The sequence below is a fragment of the Dryas octopetala genome, chromosome 7, assembly GCF_963921425.1.
Source record: "Dryas octopetala chromosome 7, drDryOcto1.1, whole genome shotgun sequence".
In the NCBI taxonomy this organism is placed as follows: domain Eukaryota; kingdom Viridiplantae; phylum Streptophyta; class Magnoliopsida; order Rosales; family Rosaceae; genus Dryas; species Dryas octopetala.
The window spans coordinates 14,325,133-14,343,318 of NC_141372.1; the positions used below are offsets into that span (position 1 = coordinate 14,325,133).

The 18,186-nt window shown below is 34.9% G+C and overlaps 1 protein-coding gene, 1 long non-coding RNA gene and 1 pseudogene across 4 annotated transcripts; 1 reads left to right on the forward strand and 2 right to left on the reverse strand.

Annotated features, from left to right (window-relative positions):
- Positions 1 to 955: 955 nt before the first annotated feature.
- On the reverse strand, positions 956 to 1,984 carry LOC147279928 (uncharacterized; annotated as a pseudogene).
- Positions 1,985 to 8,008: 6,024 nt separating this feature from the next.
- LOC147279929 (RNA demethylase ALKBH9B-like) lies at positions 8,009 to 12,771 on the forward strand. The gene is made up of 6 exons (XM_086250884.1): positions 8,009 to 8,319; positions 8,752 to 9,117; positions 10,411 to 10,496; positions 10,587 to 10,897; positions 12,102 to 12,173; positions 12,281 to 12,771. Exons 1-6 carry the CDS (start codon positions 8,136 to 8,138, stop codon positions 12,597 to 12,599), a joined length of 1,338 nt encoding a protein of 445 aa, XP_086107010.1. The 5' UTR covers positions 8,009 to 8,135; the 3' UTR covers positions 12,600 to 12,771.
- Positions 12,772 to 13,968: 1,197 nt separating this feature from the next.
- On the reverse strand, positions 13,969 to 15,850 carry LOC147279930 (uncharacterized). 3 transcript variants are annotated; one of them, XR_015123562.1, is made up of 4 exons: positions 15,259 to 15,850; positions 15,056 to 15,139; positions 14,283 to 14,344; positions 13,969 to 14,168 (listed from the first exon to the last, which is right to left on the reverse strand). It is a non-coding gene; the product is annotated as an uncharacterized LOC147279930 (long non-coding RNA). The 3 variants fall into 3 exon arrangements; XR_015123561.1 differs by having other exon boundaries at positions 13,969 to 14,175; positions 14,256 to 14,344; XR_015123560.1 differs by having other exon boundaries at positions 13,969 to 14,344.
- Positions 15,851 to 18,186: the final 2,336 nt, after the last annotated feature.

Below are 18,186 nucleotides of genomic sequence, written 5' to 3' on the forward strand. Positions count from 1 at the left end.
ATTATTTGAGCAAGTAGCTTAGAGAATGAAACATTACGAGTCGATAATAGGCTAACATAGGACCATCTTGTGGATGCATCAACTAGGACCATAAAGTAACGAAACGGTCCACATGGTGGTTGAATAGGCCCACAAATGTCCCCTTGAATTCTTCCTAAAAATGTTGGGGATTCAAATTCAACCTTTAATGATGATGGTCTGATAACCAACTTTCCTTGTGAGCAAGCTTTGCATAACTTGTTACCAAACAACACAATGTGTTTGTTTGTCAACGAATGCCCAGATGATCTAACAATGATCCTTCTCATCATTGTGGATCCAGGGTGACCAAGATGGTCATGCCAAAGTATAAAGGAATTCAGGTCAGTGAACTTCAGGTTCATGACACTATTGGCTTCAATTATTTTTATTTTTGTATAATATATCCCTAAAGAGAAAGCTGGGAGTTTTTCCAATATAAGCTTCTGGTTATCTATATTGGAGGTGATGCAAAGATATTCCACATTGTTCTCATTTGTAGTTTCATTGTGGTATCCATTCACACGTATGTGTTTAAAACTAAGCAGATCTCTTCTAGATTTGACAGAGTATAAAGCATTTTGAATGGAAAATTGTGTCCCATTTGGTAACATAATCGAAGAACCTGATATAGTAGTTACATATATTAGCTTTTGATAATGTTAACTTCGAAAAATATTTTCGATCTCGGAGAACTATGTGTGTAGTCGCACTATCTGCTAGACATACATCTTCACCATTATTTTTTAAATGGAATATCTACAAGTCTCATCCATGCGAACTAATATAAAAATAAAATAAATTAAACCAATTACTCAAAAATGAAGGAAATTAAAATCTTTATTCAATTTAAAAACTTTATTCTGATGTGAGAACATACAAACATAACTAGAAAACAAAAAAAACAACATAGATAGATTAAAAAAAAAAAAACAATTTAGTTGGAAGGGACAATCCCGTCACCAATCATAGGACGAAAAGAGTTCACATCCATGTCCACAAAGAAATCTGAAGCTTCAAGATGGGTCATGTCCATTGGATCAGAAATGTCCATTTGATCAAATTGGTCAACATAGTTGGTCTCCACATTTTCTCTTTCTCTTTTAATGAAGCTTGATAATTAAAGATCCACCAAATTTTTGGGCGTACGACAGGCCCTAGACCAATGACCATTCACACCACACCTGTGGCAGAAATTCTCAGAATTTTTAGTAGCTTTATTCATTGGACCTTTCCCTTTGGCATTGTTCCACTTCTAGTGGTGATGCGAAGTTTGGCTATTTTGGGACCCAAGTTATGGTTGTGACCACCACGACCTTGACCACTGCCACGTCCACGGCCACGACCACGTGATGTAGTGGCATTCACTTCAGGGAATGGTGTCGATCCTGTTGGACGAGATTGATGATTCTTCATCAAAAGCTCATTATTCTGCGCAGCAAGCAGTAGGAGACAAGATATCAAATCTGCATATTTTTTGAATTGATGCTCTCGATACTGTTGCTGCAGGAGCACATTCGAAGCGTGAAATGTGGAAAAAGTCTTTTCCAACATATCCTCATCTGTTATGTTTTCTCCACACAATGTCAGCTGGGAGCTAATTCGGAACATAGCAGAATTGTATTCAGAAACAAATTTGAAATCTTGGAGACGGAAGTGCATCCAATCATGGCGAGCTTTTGGAAGGATCACAGTTTTTCTGGTGATCATATCGCTCATTCAAATTTTGCCAAAGAATTAATGGATCTTTGACCGCCAGATATTCACTCTTAAGTCCTTCATGGATATGGTGATGGAAAAAAATCAAGGCTTTGGCGTGATCCTGCTGGGATGTGTCTGTGCCTTCCTTGATGGTGTTCCCAAGATTCATAGCTTCAAGATGAATCTCAGCATCCAAGACTCATGAGAAGTAATTCTTCCCCGAGATATCAAGTTCAACAAACTCAAGCTTAGTCAAGTTGGTCATTCTTGGTCACTACATAATAATAAAATAATAATAAATTAGGATCCATTGATACAATAAGTAAGAACATAAAATATAAACTTTAAGTTTACAATGTTGGGATCCATGAACTTTTGGTTCATATTAATATATTTCAATGGACATTCAAAACTTCCATGTTCGGATATGTGTGTCTAATTTAGAACTTCGGGTTCTTAATAAAAAAAAAACTAATGGAAACTTCAGGTTCCAAGAGTCAATAAGCTTGAGCTAAATACAATATAACTAAAATTAGGAACTTCAGGTCCTATATTATGATGATAAATATAATATATATATATATATATACCCATACATTTTGCATAAATGAAACGTACAATCCATAAATGTACAAATGAAAAGATAACATGTAAACAATATAAAATCAAACAACAGACAATATAAATAAATACAACTAATGATCGAATATTTAAAATATAGGTAAAGTAAAAACAAATACCATAAAGATCAAAGAAAATTGTAACAGACAAAAGAAAGTTCACGTTACTTAATAACAAATTAACAGCCAAATTTTCAGAATAAAAATAAAAGCTCTTAATAGATTTTAAAATTGATGATGAACCAATTATATGATTACAAATATATGGTGATGAATCCGATGCAAAAGTAATGGACGAAAACAGTAGCACCTAGAAAACCAATTATACATAGACTAATCCATTTAAAAAACAATATATTAAAACATCCAAAAGAATCAAGTATAAAAAATGGCTATATTAGTTAGAGAATAAAACAATCTCAAATGGATTAAACTTAACTGGAAGCACACACATATGTAAAAATAAAGGCACACATGAGTTCAAAGTAATAGTAAATAAAATTAGAAAGATTAGAAAACATGCGAAAACTTGCACAATGGCACATTGATAATCAAAAATGCAGAAAATTGCATTGTCCAAAATATGCTATCATTGCGACTTACAGTACAGCATTGAAAAGAATAATCACTACAACAAAATCTAGCAAAGGCAACCAATTTTTTTTGGGTAGGAATAGATGCAACTGCCACTGTTGTTAGTTTGTATTGCCCATTGCCACCCTGCAGTCATCATAGAGCATGTTGGAGGTTGGTGTTGGGGTGGCAAGGGAGCTAAGGCCACCCACATGTAAGAATGGTGGAAGCTTCTGCCAAAACCTGCCATGACAGTCTGCAAGGTCCGGTCCTCACCAATGCTGTAGTTAGTTGGTTTCAATTGTTCACCATATCTAATGAGGTTGCTATATTGGCGGAGGATTGATATTATTAAATAATGATATGCCATGGATTCTTCTACTATCTTGTTAAAAGTGGGTTAGGTAGCTCGCTAATTCTAACAGTAGCTTGCTGCATTCCCATCTTCTTGGTATTAGTTTCTGATTTGGTTTCAGTAATTAAATGTCCTCCACCATGCAAAAAAAAAAAAAATGCTTACTAATTAATAGTAATGAATTTTCATGTAACCTCAAAGGAACACTACTAATTAATAAATTGCTCATAAAATCTGAAAACACATACTTGAACCGAATGTAACTTGCATTACACATATATATATATATATCAGTTGAAGCCTAAATTACAAATCCTTCTATCAGTTTCCTTCAACATTCTTACAACTAGAAACATCTAAAACAATTAAACTTGGTCAAGCAACAGCTCCAAACCCGCTACAAAATACGTAGATACCCTATCAGTTTTCACAAAAATATGACCAAGCTTTCACCATCAATATCATCCCCTTCAAGATCCCCTTTCACGAACTGAAGATCCTTTAATACCATCAATCTCACAGAACTACAAAATGAAATTTCTTTAATTGTACCACCAAAATAAATATATAAATGCCCCGATAATTATCAAGAGTGTACCTTAAGCATGCAACTTTATTCTCTTGATTTGTTGCTGCTTCAGTAGTAACTCTCTCTGCTTCAAGAACACCATTTACAAGTCATATAGTGCATAGTTGTTAAATTTACTGATAAACAAACTTTTTTGTTGTACTTATATAGAATTAACCAACAACAATACTTAGCCATTGTGCATCATCTAAAATCTACACAAATACATACACCAATATATAAACCATGCAATGTTGAATGTTCCATATTGATGTAGAACAAGAAGTAGATTCGAAGCTTGAGGACCGGACCTCTCCCCAAAGGACCGAACCTCTAGAAACTCACCATTGAAGCCATGAAGCTGAGGACCGGACCTCTTCCTTGAGGTTCGGACCTCCAGGAAGCCTCCATGACGCTAAGGACCAGACCTCCAGAACCTCCAGCAGCTCCCAGCTTCACCATGAAGACCGGACCTCTCTCAGCAAAATCTAATACTTCATATTCTTTTTATTTTTGAGTCTCAGAATTTACTACGAAATTAAGTGTTTGTTTATAGCCACAAAATCATAAGGAAATTTATAAAACATAAATAAATATAAACATATCTAAAAAATGAAAAACAAAAAAAAAAAAAAAAAAAAAACAAATTCACAACAAATATAAACATATCAACTCTCAAACTCTTGTTCATAAGAAAGAAGCTCGCTTTTTATTGTCCACAACATGACTCAAACTCAGTTCAACTAGGATATATGGAGGTCTCTTAGAAATTAGGGATCTTGGACAGGGCAGAAATTAAGGTTCATGGTGGGTCTCACCAGAAATTCTTCATATCCTCCTTTGGGTGGTCCAGAGGATGTTCTTAAGATGATGATGATGGCGACAATATAAACGACTTTGAAGATAGAAATTCTTCAAAGCTCCAAATCTGAAAGGAAACAATGAAACATAATAGTTACAACTTAAATCTTCCTCTAAACACCAAATCTACAAATTGTAATAATTTTCAAAATCCCGAAACCCTAGAAGAAAATTTCATGATTTGAGAGAGGAAGAGAGAAAATATTTGTTTACCCGTGCATGTCCTTTAACTTGTATCCATGGAGAATGCAGGAGAAAATATCTTGGGACATAGCTGTGAGAAGATGTGAATCCATGTTTCCATTGGGTTGTTGAGCAATCAAAAGGCAAGGATAGAGAGAGGAGGAAGAGACTAGTTGATTGAGGTCCATGTCGTCGGTGTTGGCAGCTGGATGGCGAAGAGATGGCCGAAGAGAGCTCACAACAGAGGAGAGAGAAGAGAGAGAAAGAGAAGGGGGTGTGCGGCTGCTTCAGGACTAAAATGAGAAGAAAAATGTTGAAGCTAGGTCTTTATAAACAAACCCTATCTGACGAATTTACTAAATTGCCCTCTAAAAGCCACATGGCACACACCTATAGGCTATAGACTAACTAGAAGAACTAATAACCACAATCACTAAAAATACATACACGTGTACAATTCAACACAGCCATGGAGAGAGGACCGGACCTCCACCTTGAGGACTTGACCTCTAGGAAGCCAACATGAAGTTGAGGACTGGACCTCCAGAACCTCCAGCAATCAACACATTTTCTGAAAAGCATATTGTCTCCATCTACACAAAAAATGGGTGTAGCAGGTGCTTCCTCATTCATGCATAGCCCAAGCGCAAAGAGGAACCACAATTTCTGAAAAAACCCAAGTCCAGGTGCCACAAACATGAATAATGGTAACCATAGAAGCAAAAAAACTCATGAATTTCCCCCACCTATGCGCAACAACAGTGGAAGGATTGAACCTCAGTTATTTGGCAATAAACAACCCAAAGGGAACCCACTTTCCGATGGTGACTGGAGGACGAGCAACCCCTTAATTTGGGGATTTGAACCGATCTGCACTTTCTAGGGTGAGATTTGACATCCACCGATGCTGGATCCTATTTGGTTTGAGGGTGGGAAGAAAGAGTTGCTGCCACTATATAGGGAAACCTATTAATGGTTTAGCCACTAGGAGCAAGCAGACAAAAAATTAAATTCCTTTTTTAACTCCTTTTTTTAGTTTAAATTAATTAAACCCCTTTTTTAGTTTAAATTACTGGGTTGCCACAATTTAATCAACTAATCATAATCATTAGTTGAATATGCAATCACTGTTCATGTCAGACTTAATAATGTAATCACTAATAATTAACATTAGTGAACAGCCACATTAGCAATTGGCACCCCTCCAACTTTGGTGGAAATCATTGGAGGCCTTTGGCCAAAATTGTTGTAGTGAATAAACAATACTGCGATGTAATAAGAAAGAAAATATATCAAGAGATTCTTCGTGCTGATAACGTGTTATAAACTAAGAGTGTTTCTCAAAAAGCTTGTGTATTTCATCTTTGGTAGAGGTGCCTATTTATAGGCTTACAATGATAGGATGGTTAATACAAATCATTAACCATCCATAAATTTGTAGGTTACAAATCACTAATTACCACCATTAGTACATAGGTTACAAGAATGTCATTAAGGCATAGGTTATACAATAATGATGATATGATAATGGTGGTCATCCACACATTAATCCTTATGATTTATAACAAGAAAATGTGTCTGATTCATTTAATTGATGGAAAAATGAGAATATGTGGGGATGCCAATGTTTGTTTGAAGCAAATTTAAGGCTGATTGGGCGGCGGTTGTAGTGGGTGGTTGCATCGGCAAGGAAGGCTAGCCTCGGTGGCAGCGGTGGCAGAGAGTTGGCTTTAGAAGTTGGGTATTTGGTGATGTGGGTATTGGTACATGTGAGAGTGGTGTTGGGTAAGGAGATAAATTCTAATGTTAATGTACGTATGTTTTACTAACATAAGGGTGTTATAGGAAAGTAGGTTGGGTATAATGAGAAAATGAAAAAAAAAAAAAAAAAGTGAATGTTGGGTGTAGTGAGAATGATGATGGGTAAGAAAAGAAAATTGTTAGATATAGAATTTCCCTTGTGAGCATTCTTAGCTTTGGTGGAGGATCTACGTAATTGAGGTAGGGGGAGTGGTGCTTACCAAACCTGTGAAATGTGAATGATGGTTGAACAAGTGCTTGATGGTTGAAATGTGAATGAACCTTGAATGCTTGTGTGCTTGTGAATGTGATTGTTTCTGAATGTACGTGAACTTGGCTGCCAACCTGTGAATGAAATTTGATTCATATCTTGATGTATTTAACATGTTCAAATTCAAACTTCATGCTAGCATGTACATATGATTGCCATGCTTAGTTGAATTGGGATGATGTATTTATGTATTTATTTTTTTAGGGATTATTCCAAATATTTATTTTTTACGAAAGTAACTTGGGTATATACGCTTTATTTTCTTAAGCCCAAATCAAAAGATCCTACTACCACATATCTCTGCCTCTAGAAACCATCCATTTATTTTCTCCCCAAAGTTAGACATTGAGCAACAAAGCTCAGAGGAACTTCTTCCTCTGGTGAATATATGATTTAACCATTAAGATCACCAAGATAAATGAGGATAGGGCAACCAACACATCTGTTTTTTTTTTTTTTTTTTTTAATTTCAAAAGCAATAGCATGCTCCATTATTCAATCAAATTATCAAATCATAAAGCATGCTCCCATCTATCCACCCCTGATAAAATGTGAACGAAGATGATATTACAATTAGCATACAAAATTTTTTTGAAGACACTCCACAACAGAGAGCTGCATTCTTTATAAATGTAAAAAACCATTTTTGAGAGTTGGGATATTTAAAAAAAAAAAAAAAGGTAAGAAGAGATATAATTATATAAACCATAATTTTAATTTAACAAATATATGATGAACAAAAATAGTAATTAAGAATATGTCTGACATTGTAAATGAAAAAAACGAGGTTAACAAATTATTATTTATAAAATAAAACTATGATAAGCCCATCAAAGGCCCAGACCCAGACCCAGAGGCGCCCAAGTAACCACATTGATGGCCTGACTAACTGATTGATTGAAAGACTTAAGACAGTTACTAAAGAAAGAAAGAGTTGACAAGAACAACTGAACAAAGATTTAATAGGAGGCATCCAAGGCCCAGGGGCATTGTAGTCAAATTATTTTTCTGACCAAAAAGAGAAAGACTTAATAAGTCTTGCAGAACACTGACAAGAACAACCTCAACTTCCCCAATTCCCAAGTCAATCCATCAGTCAACCATTCACTCATTCTGTCTTCCAAAACTGAAAACTGGCAAACATCTCATAAATGTCAACTCATCTCATGTAATTGTGAATTTGTAATGATGATGACTGGAGAGCATGGCAAGGAGGAGTACTTGCCGGAGTCCAGTGGCGGCGGCGGCGGCGGCTGGATGAGTTTGCTGAGGACTTTAGAACGTGACGAAATTTTGCAAGTTTTGTCAAATGGGTTTTGTCAGTGCTGCCAAGTCGTTTTGGAGGATCGAATTCACAGCTTCATGAACAGTAAGAAATCGATATACCATCTCTGCATTTTTTGTTTTGATTTTCGCATTAATTCCTGTGAGTGAGAATAACAGAATTATTGGTTGTTTTTCTTTTCTTAATTATTATTTCTTATGAACAAATTATGTTTTACTTTTTTTGCTTTTGCTGTGGCCTGTGGGGTTATTACTGTTTGTTTCATACCTTACCTTTTAGTATAAAAATAGAAAAAACAAAAGAATGTTTTATATGCCCAATTCAGTATTTTTGGGGTTTCTAGCTGCACTTGAACATTTTCTCAAATTAGGGAAATATATGTTAAGGAGGTTTGTATATTTCACTACTTCGTGTTTGTTATTGCACAGATATATATGTTATCACTTATCATTAACCATTAATAAATGCATTCTATCCTTTCCTTTTCTATTTTTTTTTTTTTTTACTTATAAGCAGAGAATGTGGGTGAGGTATCCTTTTCTAGTGATAACCACACAAGATATACACAAAAGATATCCTACCCATCAACACAAAGAGGACACAGAGGCAATTCATTTGAGCATTCAGGTTCTCACAGATCACTCAATGGAAATTCCTCATCCATTCATGATGGGTTATCGGAGGATCCGAATGAGCATAACCGATTATCAGAAGTTTGCAGAAAGAAGGACTTCATTCACATTGAGAATATAAGTGGAAGAGCAATAAATGTGCTATTGGGCCTAGAGCTACATACTCGGGTTTTTAACTCGGGTGAGCAGAAGAAAATTGTTGAATGCATCTATAGTTTACAACGAATGGGACAAAAGGGACAACTGAGAGGTATAATTTATTTTGACAGCTATAGTAAATTCCACACATGTTTAATTTCCATTCAACTGTTTGGGTTCCTGGGTTATGCTTAAGTCTGCAAAAAATGAGATAACACATCATTCAGATGTAAAAACAACCTATCTGCAAAGAGTAGGAAGAAATGGAAGAGTTCTCTAGCAGTTGATAATGCTATAAATGATTAATTCGATATCTTCAACAAAACATTCTAGGAGGATATATCTTGGTTAGTCTGATCTATCTAGATTGGGGAGGAGTTTTGTCTTCATTGTGGGGGTTTTATTTGTTTTTGTTCGGGTTCTTTAATGGTCATCCATTGTTTGTCATTTATCTTAGGCTTTATTGCACTTTACTTACTCGACTTTGGGGCCGATCTCATTTTACAACTTAATAAAATTAAAAACTGTGCTAATTTATTACCTTAATTAAAATTTTTTGCAATGTCAGACCTCGGACAGATTTTGTCATACTTTCCGTCAAACATAAGCACGTGCGTCGTACGTGATCTCCTTTTAAGGGGGTTTATGGTCTTTTTATGTCTAATTTGAAGTGTATTTAGAAGTTTTTCATTGTAAAAAAAGAGGTTATATGTAAAAGAAGCAAATCATCCTTATAGCTATTGCACTACTAATACCCCTAAATACAATAAAAATCTTTTGTACACACTTCAAATTTGACATAAAAAGACCAAAAAGCCCCCTAAAAAGTGAGTCATGTGTGACGACACATGATTATTTTTAACGGAACTGTTATGAAATCTACCTGAGTTATGGTATTGCAAAAAAAATTTAAATTTAGTAAATTGGTACAATTTGTTTATTAGGTGATAAAGTGAAATCGATCTCAAAATCAAGGTTGGTAAAGTGTTAAAAAGCCAATAATTTATGGTGGCTTGTTTACTGTAGATTGCTTGTAGTTCTTAAGATTTTGTGGACTGCTGGTCCACATTGATTGTTCTTCCCCTTTGTATACCATTAATATAATCACTATGTTTCTTTTTTAGAAAAAGAAAATGTCCTGGGAATAATATGCATGGCTATTACAAATCATATTTCCTTAGTACAGGCCTCTATCTGATTAGACAATGTAAACTCTAACTTGCTATTTTATTAGTAGCTATCATTATAAACATATCATGAAAACAATCATTAGTTCATGGGTGGACTTCTTTCTGTCTCCTCATTTCCAAGCATGTGGGTTTGCATAACATATATGTGAAATAAAATGAATCAGATATTTGTCGTTCCTTATTCCATTTGTAACTTTTGCTTGAATATCTTACAGAACGTACATATACTGAACCTAGAAAATGGATGCGTGGCAAAGGACGTGTAACAATACAGTTTGGTTGTTGCTACAATTATGCAGTGGTACCTCTATGTATTCTCTCTATGTACTATTAGTATTTAATTCAAATTACAATGTATATTAGCTTTATGTTATTTTGTGTGACATTACAGGATAAGAATCGGAACCCACCAGGTATAGTTAGAGATGAAGAAGTTGATGTGCTACCTCCTTTGTTCAAGCAAATGATAAGGAGAATGGTAAAGTGGCACGTATTACCTCCAACATGCATCCCTGACAGCTGCATTGTGAATATATATGATGAAGGAGATTGCATTCCTCCTCACATCGACCACCATGATTTTGTTAGACCTTTTTGCACAGTTTCCCTTTTGGCAGAGTGCAATATACTTTTTGGTTCAAATCTAAAGATTGTGGGTCCAGGAGAATTTTCAGGACCTGTTTCTATACCTTTGCCTCTCGGGTATGCTTTTTGGTCTGCTTCTCTTCTCAATTGATCACTTATGTTTTAATTGTTTGATCGCTAGTTACCACTTACTTAAGCGTTTCTTTAAGAACTGGTGACTCAGGATCAAGTTGTGATAACTTACTACATTCTTAATCGCTAGTTACCGCATTTTTGAGCGTTTATTCAAGAACTAGTAATTCGAGATCAATTAAGCTTGTGGTAACTTACCACATTCTTGATCGCTAGTTACCACATTCTTGAGCGTTTATTCAAGAACTGGTAACTCCGAATCAAGTTTGTGGTAACTCTTCAAAAAAGGCCTATCTAGATGAGTTATCTCGCTCAAGTAATTGGTAATTCCGGATCAAGTTTTGGGTAACTTACCATATTCTTGATCGCTAGTTACCACATTCTTGAGCGTTTATTCAAGAACTGGTAACTTACAACATTCTTGACCGTTCATTCAAGCACTAGTAATTCCGGATCAAATCTATGGTAACTCTTAAAAAATGGGTCTCTTTAGATGAGTTATCACTTCTTGATATCTCGCTCAAGTAATTAGTAATTCCGGATCAAGTTTTGGGTAACTTACCACATTCTTGATTGCTAGTTACAACATTCTTGAACGTTTATTGAAGAACTGGTAACTCCATATCAAGTTTTTGGTAACTTACCACATTCTTGATCGCTAGTTACCACTTACTTGAGCTGGTAAGTTACCACTATCTTGATTGTCAGTTACCACATTCTTATCGTTAGTTACCGCATTCTTGGCGGCATTGTATGCTCGTAGTCATTGTAGACGCTGTCTTTCTAATGTTTTTTACAGTTGATATACTCAGTTCCTTATTATTGAAATGCATCCTCTTTTTTCAATCAAATAGCACATTCATGTTAGAGCTAGATAAAAATTTTATATAGAGTGTCAATGTATACCAAAGTGGCATTTCTCTTGAATTCTCTCTCTCTCTCTCTCTCTCTCTCTCTCTCTCTCGCATTTTCTTTTCCTATATTAATTATGTTCTAATAGAAAAAGTTTAGCTATAACTAATAAATCAAATATTTCCTAGTTAACTCATAGCACTACTATTGAAAAAAAAACTCATAGCACTACTAAGATATATATATATTTTTTTTTTCTTCAAGAAAAAATATATGAGGAATGTATGCTGGATTTTGTAGTTAATTAATTGTTAATTGCTATACATATGATTTGCAGATCAGTGCTTATTCTAAATGGTAATGCAGCAGACATTGCTAAGCATTGTGTTCCTGGTGTTCGAGCAAGAAGGTATCCTATATATCATGTTCCCCTTCAATACAACCACTTTTTCTTTTCGTCTTTTTAATTATTTTTTATTTTTATGTATTTCCTGAATATTTCTGCGATCGCTGCAGGATTTCGATTACTTTCCGAAAAATGGATAATAGCAAACAACCATACCATTATTTTCCCGATCCCGAGCTTCAGGGAATTAAACCTGTCGCGTGTTCCCCCTTTGCCAAATCACAAGTCCAGCAAGAACAACAAGAGAAGCCTTACTCCTTTTCTCCTTTCAACTCACAAGTCCAAAAGAACTTCCATCAACGTGACAAATTTGACTGCGATAAACCCAACAATGTTAAGAAGAGGAATAGCAACTCTTTTCTTCTTGAGAAAGATGATTTCCCTCCAGGTTTAAATTATGAGAATAGGCGCATGGTCAAGAAAAGGTGAGTTATAATTTGATTATTTTTTTTTTTTTCTCTTAGTTGCATGTATCTGTAGGATTTGGTTTATTGTATCCTAAAACAATTGGGTGTTTTCATAAAGTACGTCATTCTTCTGTAACCTTTAACAAACTCTTTGTATTTTTAGTGTTAATTTAATAAAAGTTTGTACTTAATCAGAGTGATGCATGGGGGAGTGGGGATATACCTAAACTTGCATATCTACTTTCTTTGTATAATGGCATGGTTTGACATCTTATGTTGTGTTATGTTCTAGCCACAGTTAAATAAGTAAGTCGACCAGTGAGAGAATTTTCTTTGGCCGGGTTTGTGAGAGAGATGTGAAAGTTTTTAGGTTTTGGTTATGGGAATCAAAACTACTCTTCATTGTTTCTTGTACGCATTATTCATTTGAAGGATAACGTACGTGTTAACCATAAGTAGATATTTGTTAAATCACCTCCAATCTGGCATAAACTTCTAACAATATACCTAAGTGTCATATACACAAAGGCTACAGAAGGATACAGCAACATATACAAACAAGAATTTGAGTTTGTATTACTCTTATAATATTTTGATTATTGGTTCTCAAAACCATGACCATATGAAAATTTCACATTGTCTTCTTAAATTTGGCTGATGCACACCAAATAAGAAAAAAAAAAAAAAGAAAGGGTCAAACAGGGAAAAAAACCAATAGTCGAGAATGCTAAGCAATGACTTATGAATCAATGAGCTAGTAGCCAAATTGAATGAACAGTTACAAAAAATCAAACAGCCACTACAAGAAAACCGAGCAATGGCAACCCACTTTTTACCAACTCTTTTGGACACTAACCAACCATTTAGAGTTGCGCAAGGGATTACCAACGCTGCAGCAACACTTAAGCCAAAGGATGTAGGGGTTGGGGTCCCTAAAAGGTTTCTGCACCGCCTGTTTTGGTAAGGTTGCTTGAGAACAGTGATTTGCTTTTATTATGCAACCATTACAAGTTAGTTTGAAAATTAGTTTGATTGTGATAACCAACCAATGTAGTTAGTCCCTTAATCCATTTCAAAAATATAATTCAATTTGCATTTCAAATATCTAGTGCTACCCTTTCAAAGGGTTGTTTAACTAAATAAATAATTAAAATTGAAATTTTCAGGTTTTTTTTTTTTTTTTTTGTTAAATGTATATGAAACTGCTGGATAGCAGTGGTTACCTAATACTATTGTTCCATATGATCTACATGTTCGTACCTCAAGTAAACCCAGTTTTTCAATTTACTATTGTTCCATATGATCTACATTGCATATATTCACACATCAAAGCTGTTTTAGCAACTGCTAACTCAGAATTAAACCAAAAGATACTTTATATATATATATATATATATATATATGTAAGATTACATTACATGATAGATTCCATAAGTGTGATCAGTTGTATAAAAAATACACTCAGTCAAACTAGCTTAAAAGAAGAGGCACAAAAAAGAAAAAGAAAACCTAGCTTAACAGAACCTTTACTTCCTTCCAACTTGACCCCTCTAAGTCACAAGCATGTGCATCCATATCTGCCAGCTTCCTACTGCCAACTACAATCAAAACAAAGCTAATTGGAAACCAATGCAATCCAAAGCAATAGGCAAGTCATATGCAAAGCAATGAAACTTACGGGTAACAATGGCAGATTGATACTCACAAAGATGAAGGCAATTAAAGGACCTATATAAACTTGTTCTTGCTTATCAATCATCTCATTTCCTGAAATAAGATGTACAATGCTAACAGTAAACATCTAAAAAAAAAAAGAAATCATAAAGAAAGTTGGACCATTACAAAGAACCACATGCAAAAGAACTGAGCATGATTTTCGGGCTTTTTCTCTTGTTCTCCTTTTCTTCTTTTCTACTACATCTTCTTTGGGATTAAGTCTCAAAGAATGTTGAACAATTTAAATTCAGTTTTCGTATTGAATTCAGATACTCAGCCCAAAATTAACTTGAACATCTATATACTAAATAATGTCATTATGGAAACAAAAAGTCTGGTCATCGGGAGTGAGAGCAAACAGAGTTGATTGGAGGGACACAATTATGCACCAATTTAACAAAGAAACATCACATCATCATTAACCATGAGGTGAGCTACCAGAGAGTACTACTTGATCAAACCTTGATCCCATGGAATGTGAATTATGATAGTGATGACTCTATCAATCTTTATGCCTTACCAGTTATTGAATCAACTAGTTGACTCTAAAACACTTGCTATGTCACTATTATAATCCTTCATAATTTTGTATATTTACAGAATTTGAACAATGTGAAACTTAAGAGTAACCATGGCAGATTGGTACTCACAAAGATGAAGGCAATTAAAGGACCTATGTAAACTTGTTCTTGCTTATCAATCATGCCATATCCTGAAGTAAGATGTACAATGCTAACATTAAATGGAAACACAAAGCTGTACCTGCTAAAAAAGTCACCCAAGACAAGTAAAGTCATCCAAGCCACCACCAACAAGAGCATAGTGTGAAGCACAAAGCTGTACCTGCTAAAAAAAAGAAGGAAAAAGATTATGGTAATCGGAAGGGGTAAAACCAGTTAAGAAAATCAAGAAAACATTTCAAGATGCAAAAAAAAAAAAAAAAAAAAAAATCATGGCATAATTACTTCAAGCTTTGCAGAATCTTGAATGTTGTTGACTTAGAATCTCGTTATCAACAACCCTGTTGCCAAAGCAATTTTGGCTTCTTCTTTGCCTAACAAAAGAAGCATCAAACAATAAACATACTCTTATGTCATCCTCATCACCACATATATACCCAAAACTGAAATAAAATTCCTACTTCCTCTGCATATGCTTATCCCAAATAGAAATTAAAAACTGAAACCTTGCACAAATCATACCCCAAAACTGAAACCCAAAAATCAAAATAGAAATTTAAAAACTCAGGATAGGATTTCCTTACCTCAAGCAAGCACAATCAACAGCCTATACCAAAAATATAAAATTAACACATAAAAACTACACAGAAAACTAAAATAAAAACTGTTAAGTAAATAAAAGAATTGAGGAATAAGAAAACAACACCAAATATGGTGGTCACAGTAGGGCGGTGGGTCGCATTAGTGCCTGTAGAAACATTAAATGAAAATGAAAATTTTTATATTACAAACATAAATAATAGAAACCCAAAGAACTAAAAAAAACAAAACACAAACCAGTATACATGCTCCTGTTGTTATAATATAACTGCAATAACTAATAAGTATATATGGATCTTAAAAAAAAGTTATTTTTAAATGGATGGCACTCAATCTAGGAAAATATCATAACAAGAGAAATAAGAAGCAGAAAAAATGCTTACGCTGCCCATTGCACCCCATAGCTAGCAAATACTGAGGAAATAGGAGTCTCCGGATCTATGGCAAAAAAACATATTTACATCAAAATAAAAATTAAAAAGAGAACACCTAGTTTTTTTTATCTAACCATCAGACTCAAAACACGAACAGGGAACCCTTGTTAGGCAAATCAGTTTTGTTTTTTCCAGACCATCATAGACCACAAAAGCCCCAAAAACCCCAACTCTCTTAACCCTAAAATTGCAAAATCGATTTAAGTTTTGAACACCCTAACCTGTCACAAGAAAGAACGCACCAAATAGAAGCTTCCTTCAAGCTCAGATCCACAATGCTCCAGCTTTGGAGTTCCATTTTTACGCTTCAGAGAGAGGGAGGGAGGGAAGGAGGGAGAGGGAGATAGAGAGAGGGAGAGAGAGGAGAGCGACAGCGAGCGAGAGAGAGAACAGAGGGTTGAGGGTTTTGTTTGGCAGAAAGAGATGTAGATCTGGAGATTTTTTTTGTTTTGGGTCGGCAGCAAGTTTTAAAAATAAAATTACTAGCACCCCTTTAAAGGAAAAAATATCAACTCTTGAATTTGATACACAGAAATAACCTTCCCAAATATTTGTTTATTAATTTAGGGTTTCTCAACTTTTTTTTATTATTATTAAAATCTTTGTAAAACTGATTGTGGATAATTTGTAAAATATTTAATGAAAGGGTTATTTCTCAAATTGATAATTTGGGCATATAATATGTTATCCAACTTATTTGAAATAGATGGTTTTGGGGTTGGATCTCTAAGTGTATTGGACAATGTGCCTCATTAACTATTAATTGTTGCTTTACAAAGCCTCTCTTATGCTGTTGGTGGCTATAAGAGTGGATGATTTGACCTTTTTTTTATACCAACTATATAAGCAACTATTTTTCTCTATACACCCTATGTCCCTTTTGTGTTAATAGTTGGTAACAATATCTAGAAACCCCGTAAGCCATCCTAACCCACATTAGTTAGTGTTTACAAACTAAAATGGGGGTGCTTTATGAAGTCAATGGCACAATAGTGTTTGTTGACCATAAATTTGAGCAATTGCAACCTACTAGAATTTACATTTCAAAAATAGTGAGTATTGCTCACTTTTGTTGTAGTGAGCCATATATAGGAGCATTTGATGAAGAACATGTCCATAAACTGATGACTCGATAAGAAATTATTGGGTATAACCGATACACTGCCACGTAGTATAACCAACTTATGTGTTATAATATGCCCGGGTAGATGTTATTAATATTATATCTTACAAATATAAACATGTCGTCCAACAATACTCTTACACGTACGTGGTGTATCAATTATACTGTTACCCTAAAAAATTACGGCAAACTTAGCCGAAAAAATTGATTAGAACACTGGGGTAGTCCTTATGCTTTGTGCGTGGGTGTGCCACTGCATGGCCAGATGGCCGACAAAATGTATTATGATGCCTAGTTTGTTGTATTACGCCGTGATTCAAATTCCCAATCAAATGAACGTGCGGCCAAATAAGGAACAAAAACCTCGCCTAGGTTCAATCGCCTTGATTCTCAAGGACTTCTAATTACTTGGTGTGACTATAACGGTGTGCTCGAAAGTAAAGATGCGATGCATGGGTGTTTGAGTAATTGGATGCAACGAGAAATTATGAACTTTGATGTAAAAAGTATGGACGATCTGATTGTCTTGAAAACGAGTAACAATTGTAGTTCTAATAACAAATCTCATGATGAAAAGACATGAAAAACCAGGATTAAGACAAAAGAAATCTATACTAAGAATAATGGGATCCTAGCAGAGCTAAAACAAAAGGAACAATTTGCTTGAGAGCTTGAAGAACTTGAAAAATCGAGATGCTTGATCTGAGATTTGAGTTGAGTTGTGTTGAATGTGTTGGAGGGAGCTCTCCTTGTCAATGCTTCATTTATATAGTGATCAATCCCCTAGGGTTTTAGGAAACCCTTTCCTATACAAACTCTACTTCCTCTTTCCTTCACGCCCAAGACTTACCATTCTGGATTGATTTAAATCTCCTAATTCACCAAGGACTCTCGGCGCAACTAGGTTTCTTCATAAAAACACATTCTTATTTGGATTTTGGTTTTGGAGCATCCTTGCTATGGACTTGGGCTTTAACTGTCATTGGGCTTAAACTCTCCTTATGAATTTTTGGGCTTAATTGGCTGTGCTTTCGGCCCAATTCCGAAATAGGGTGT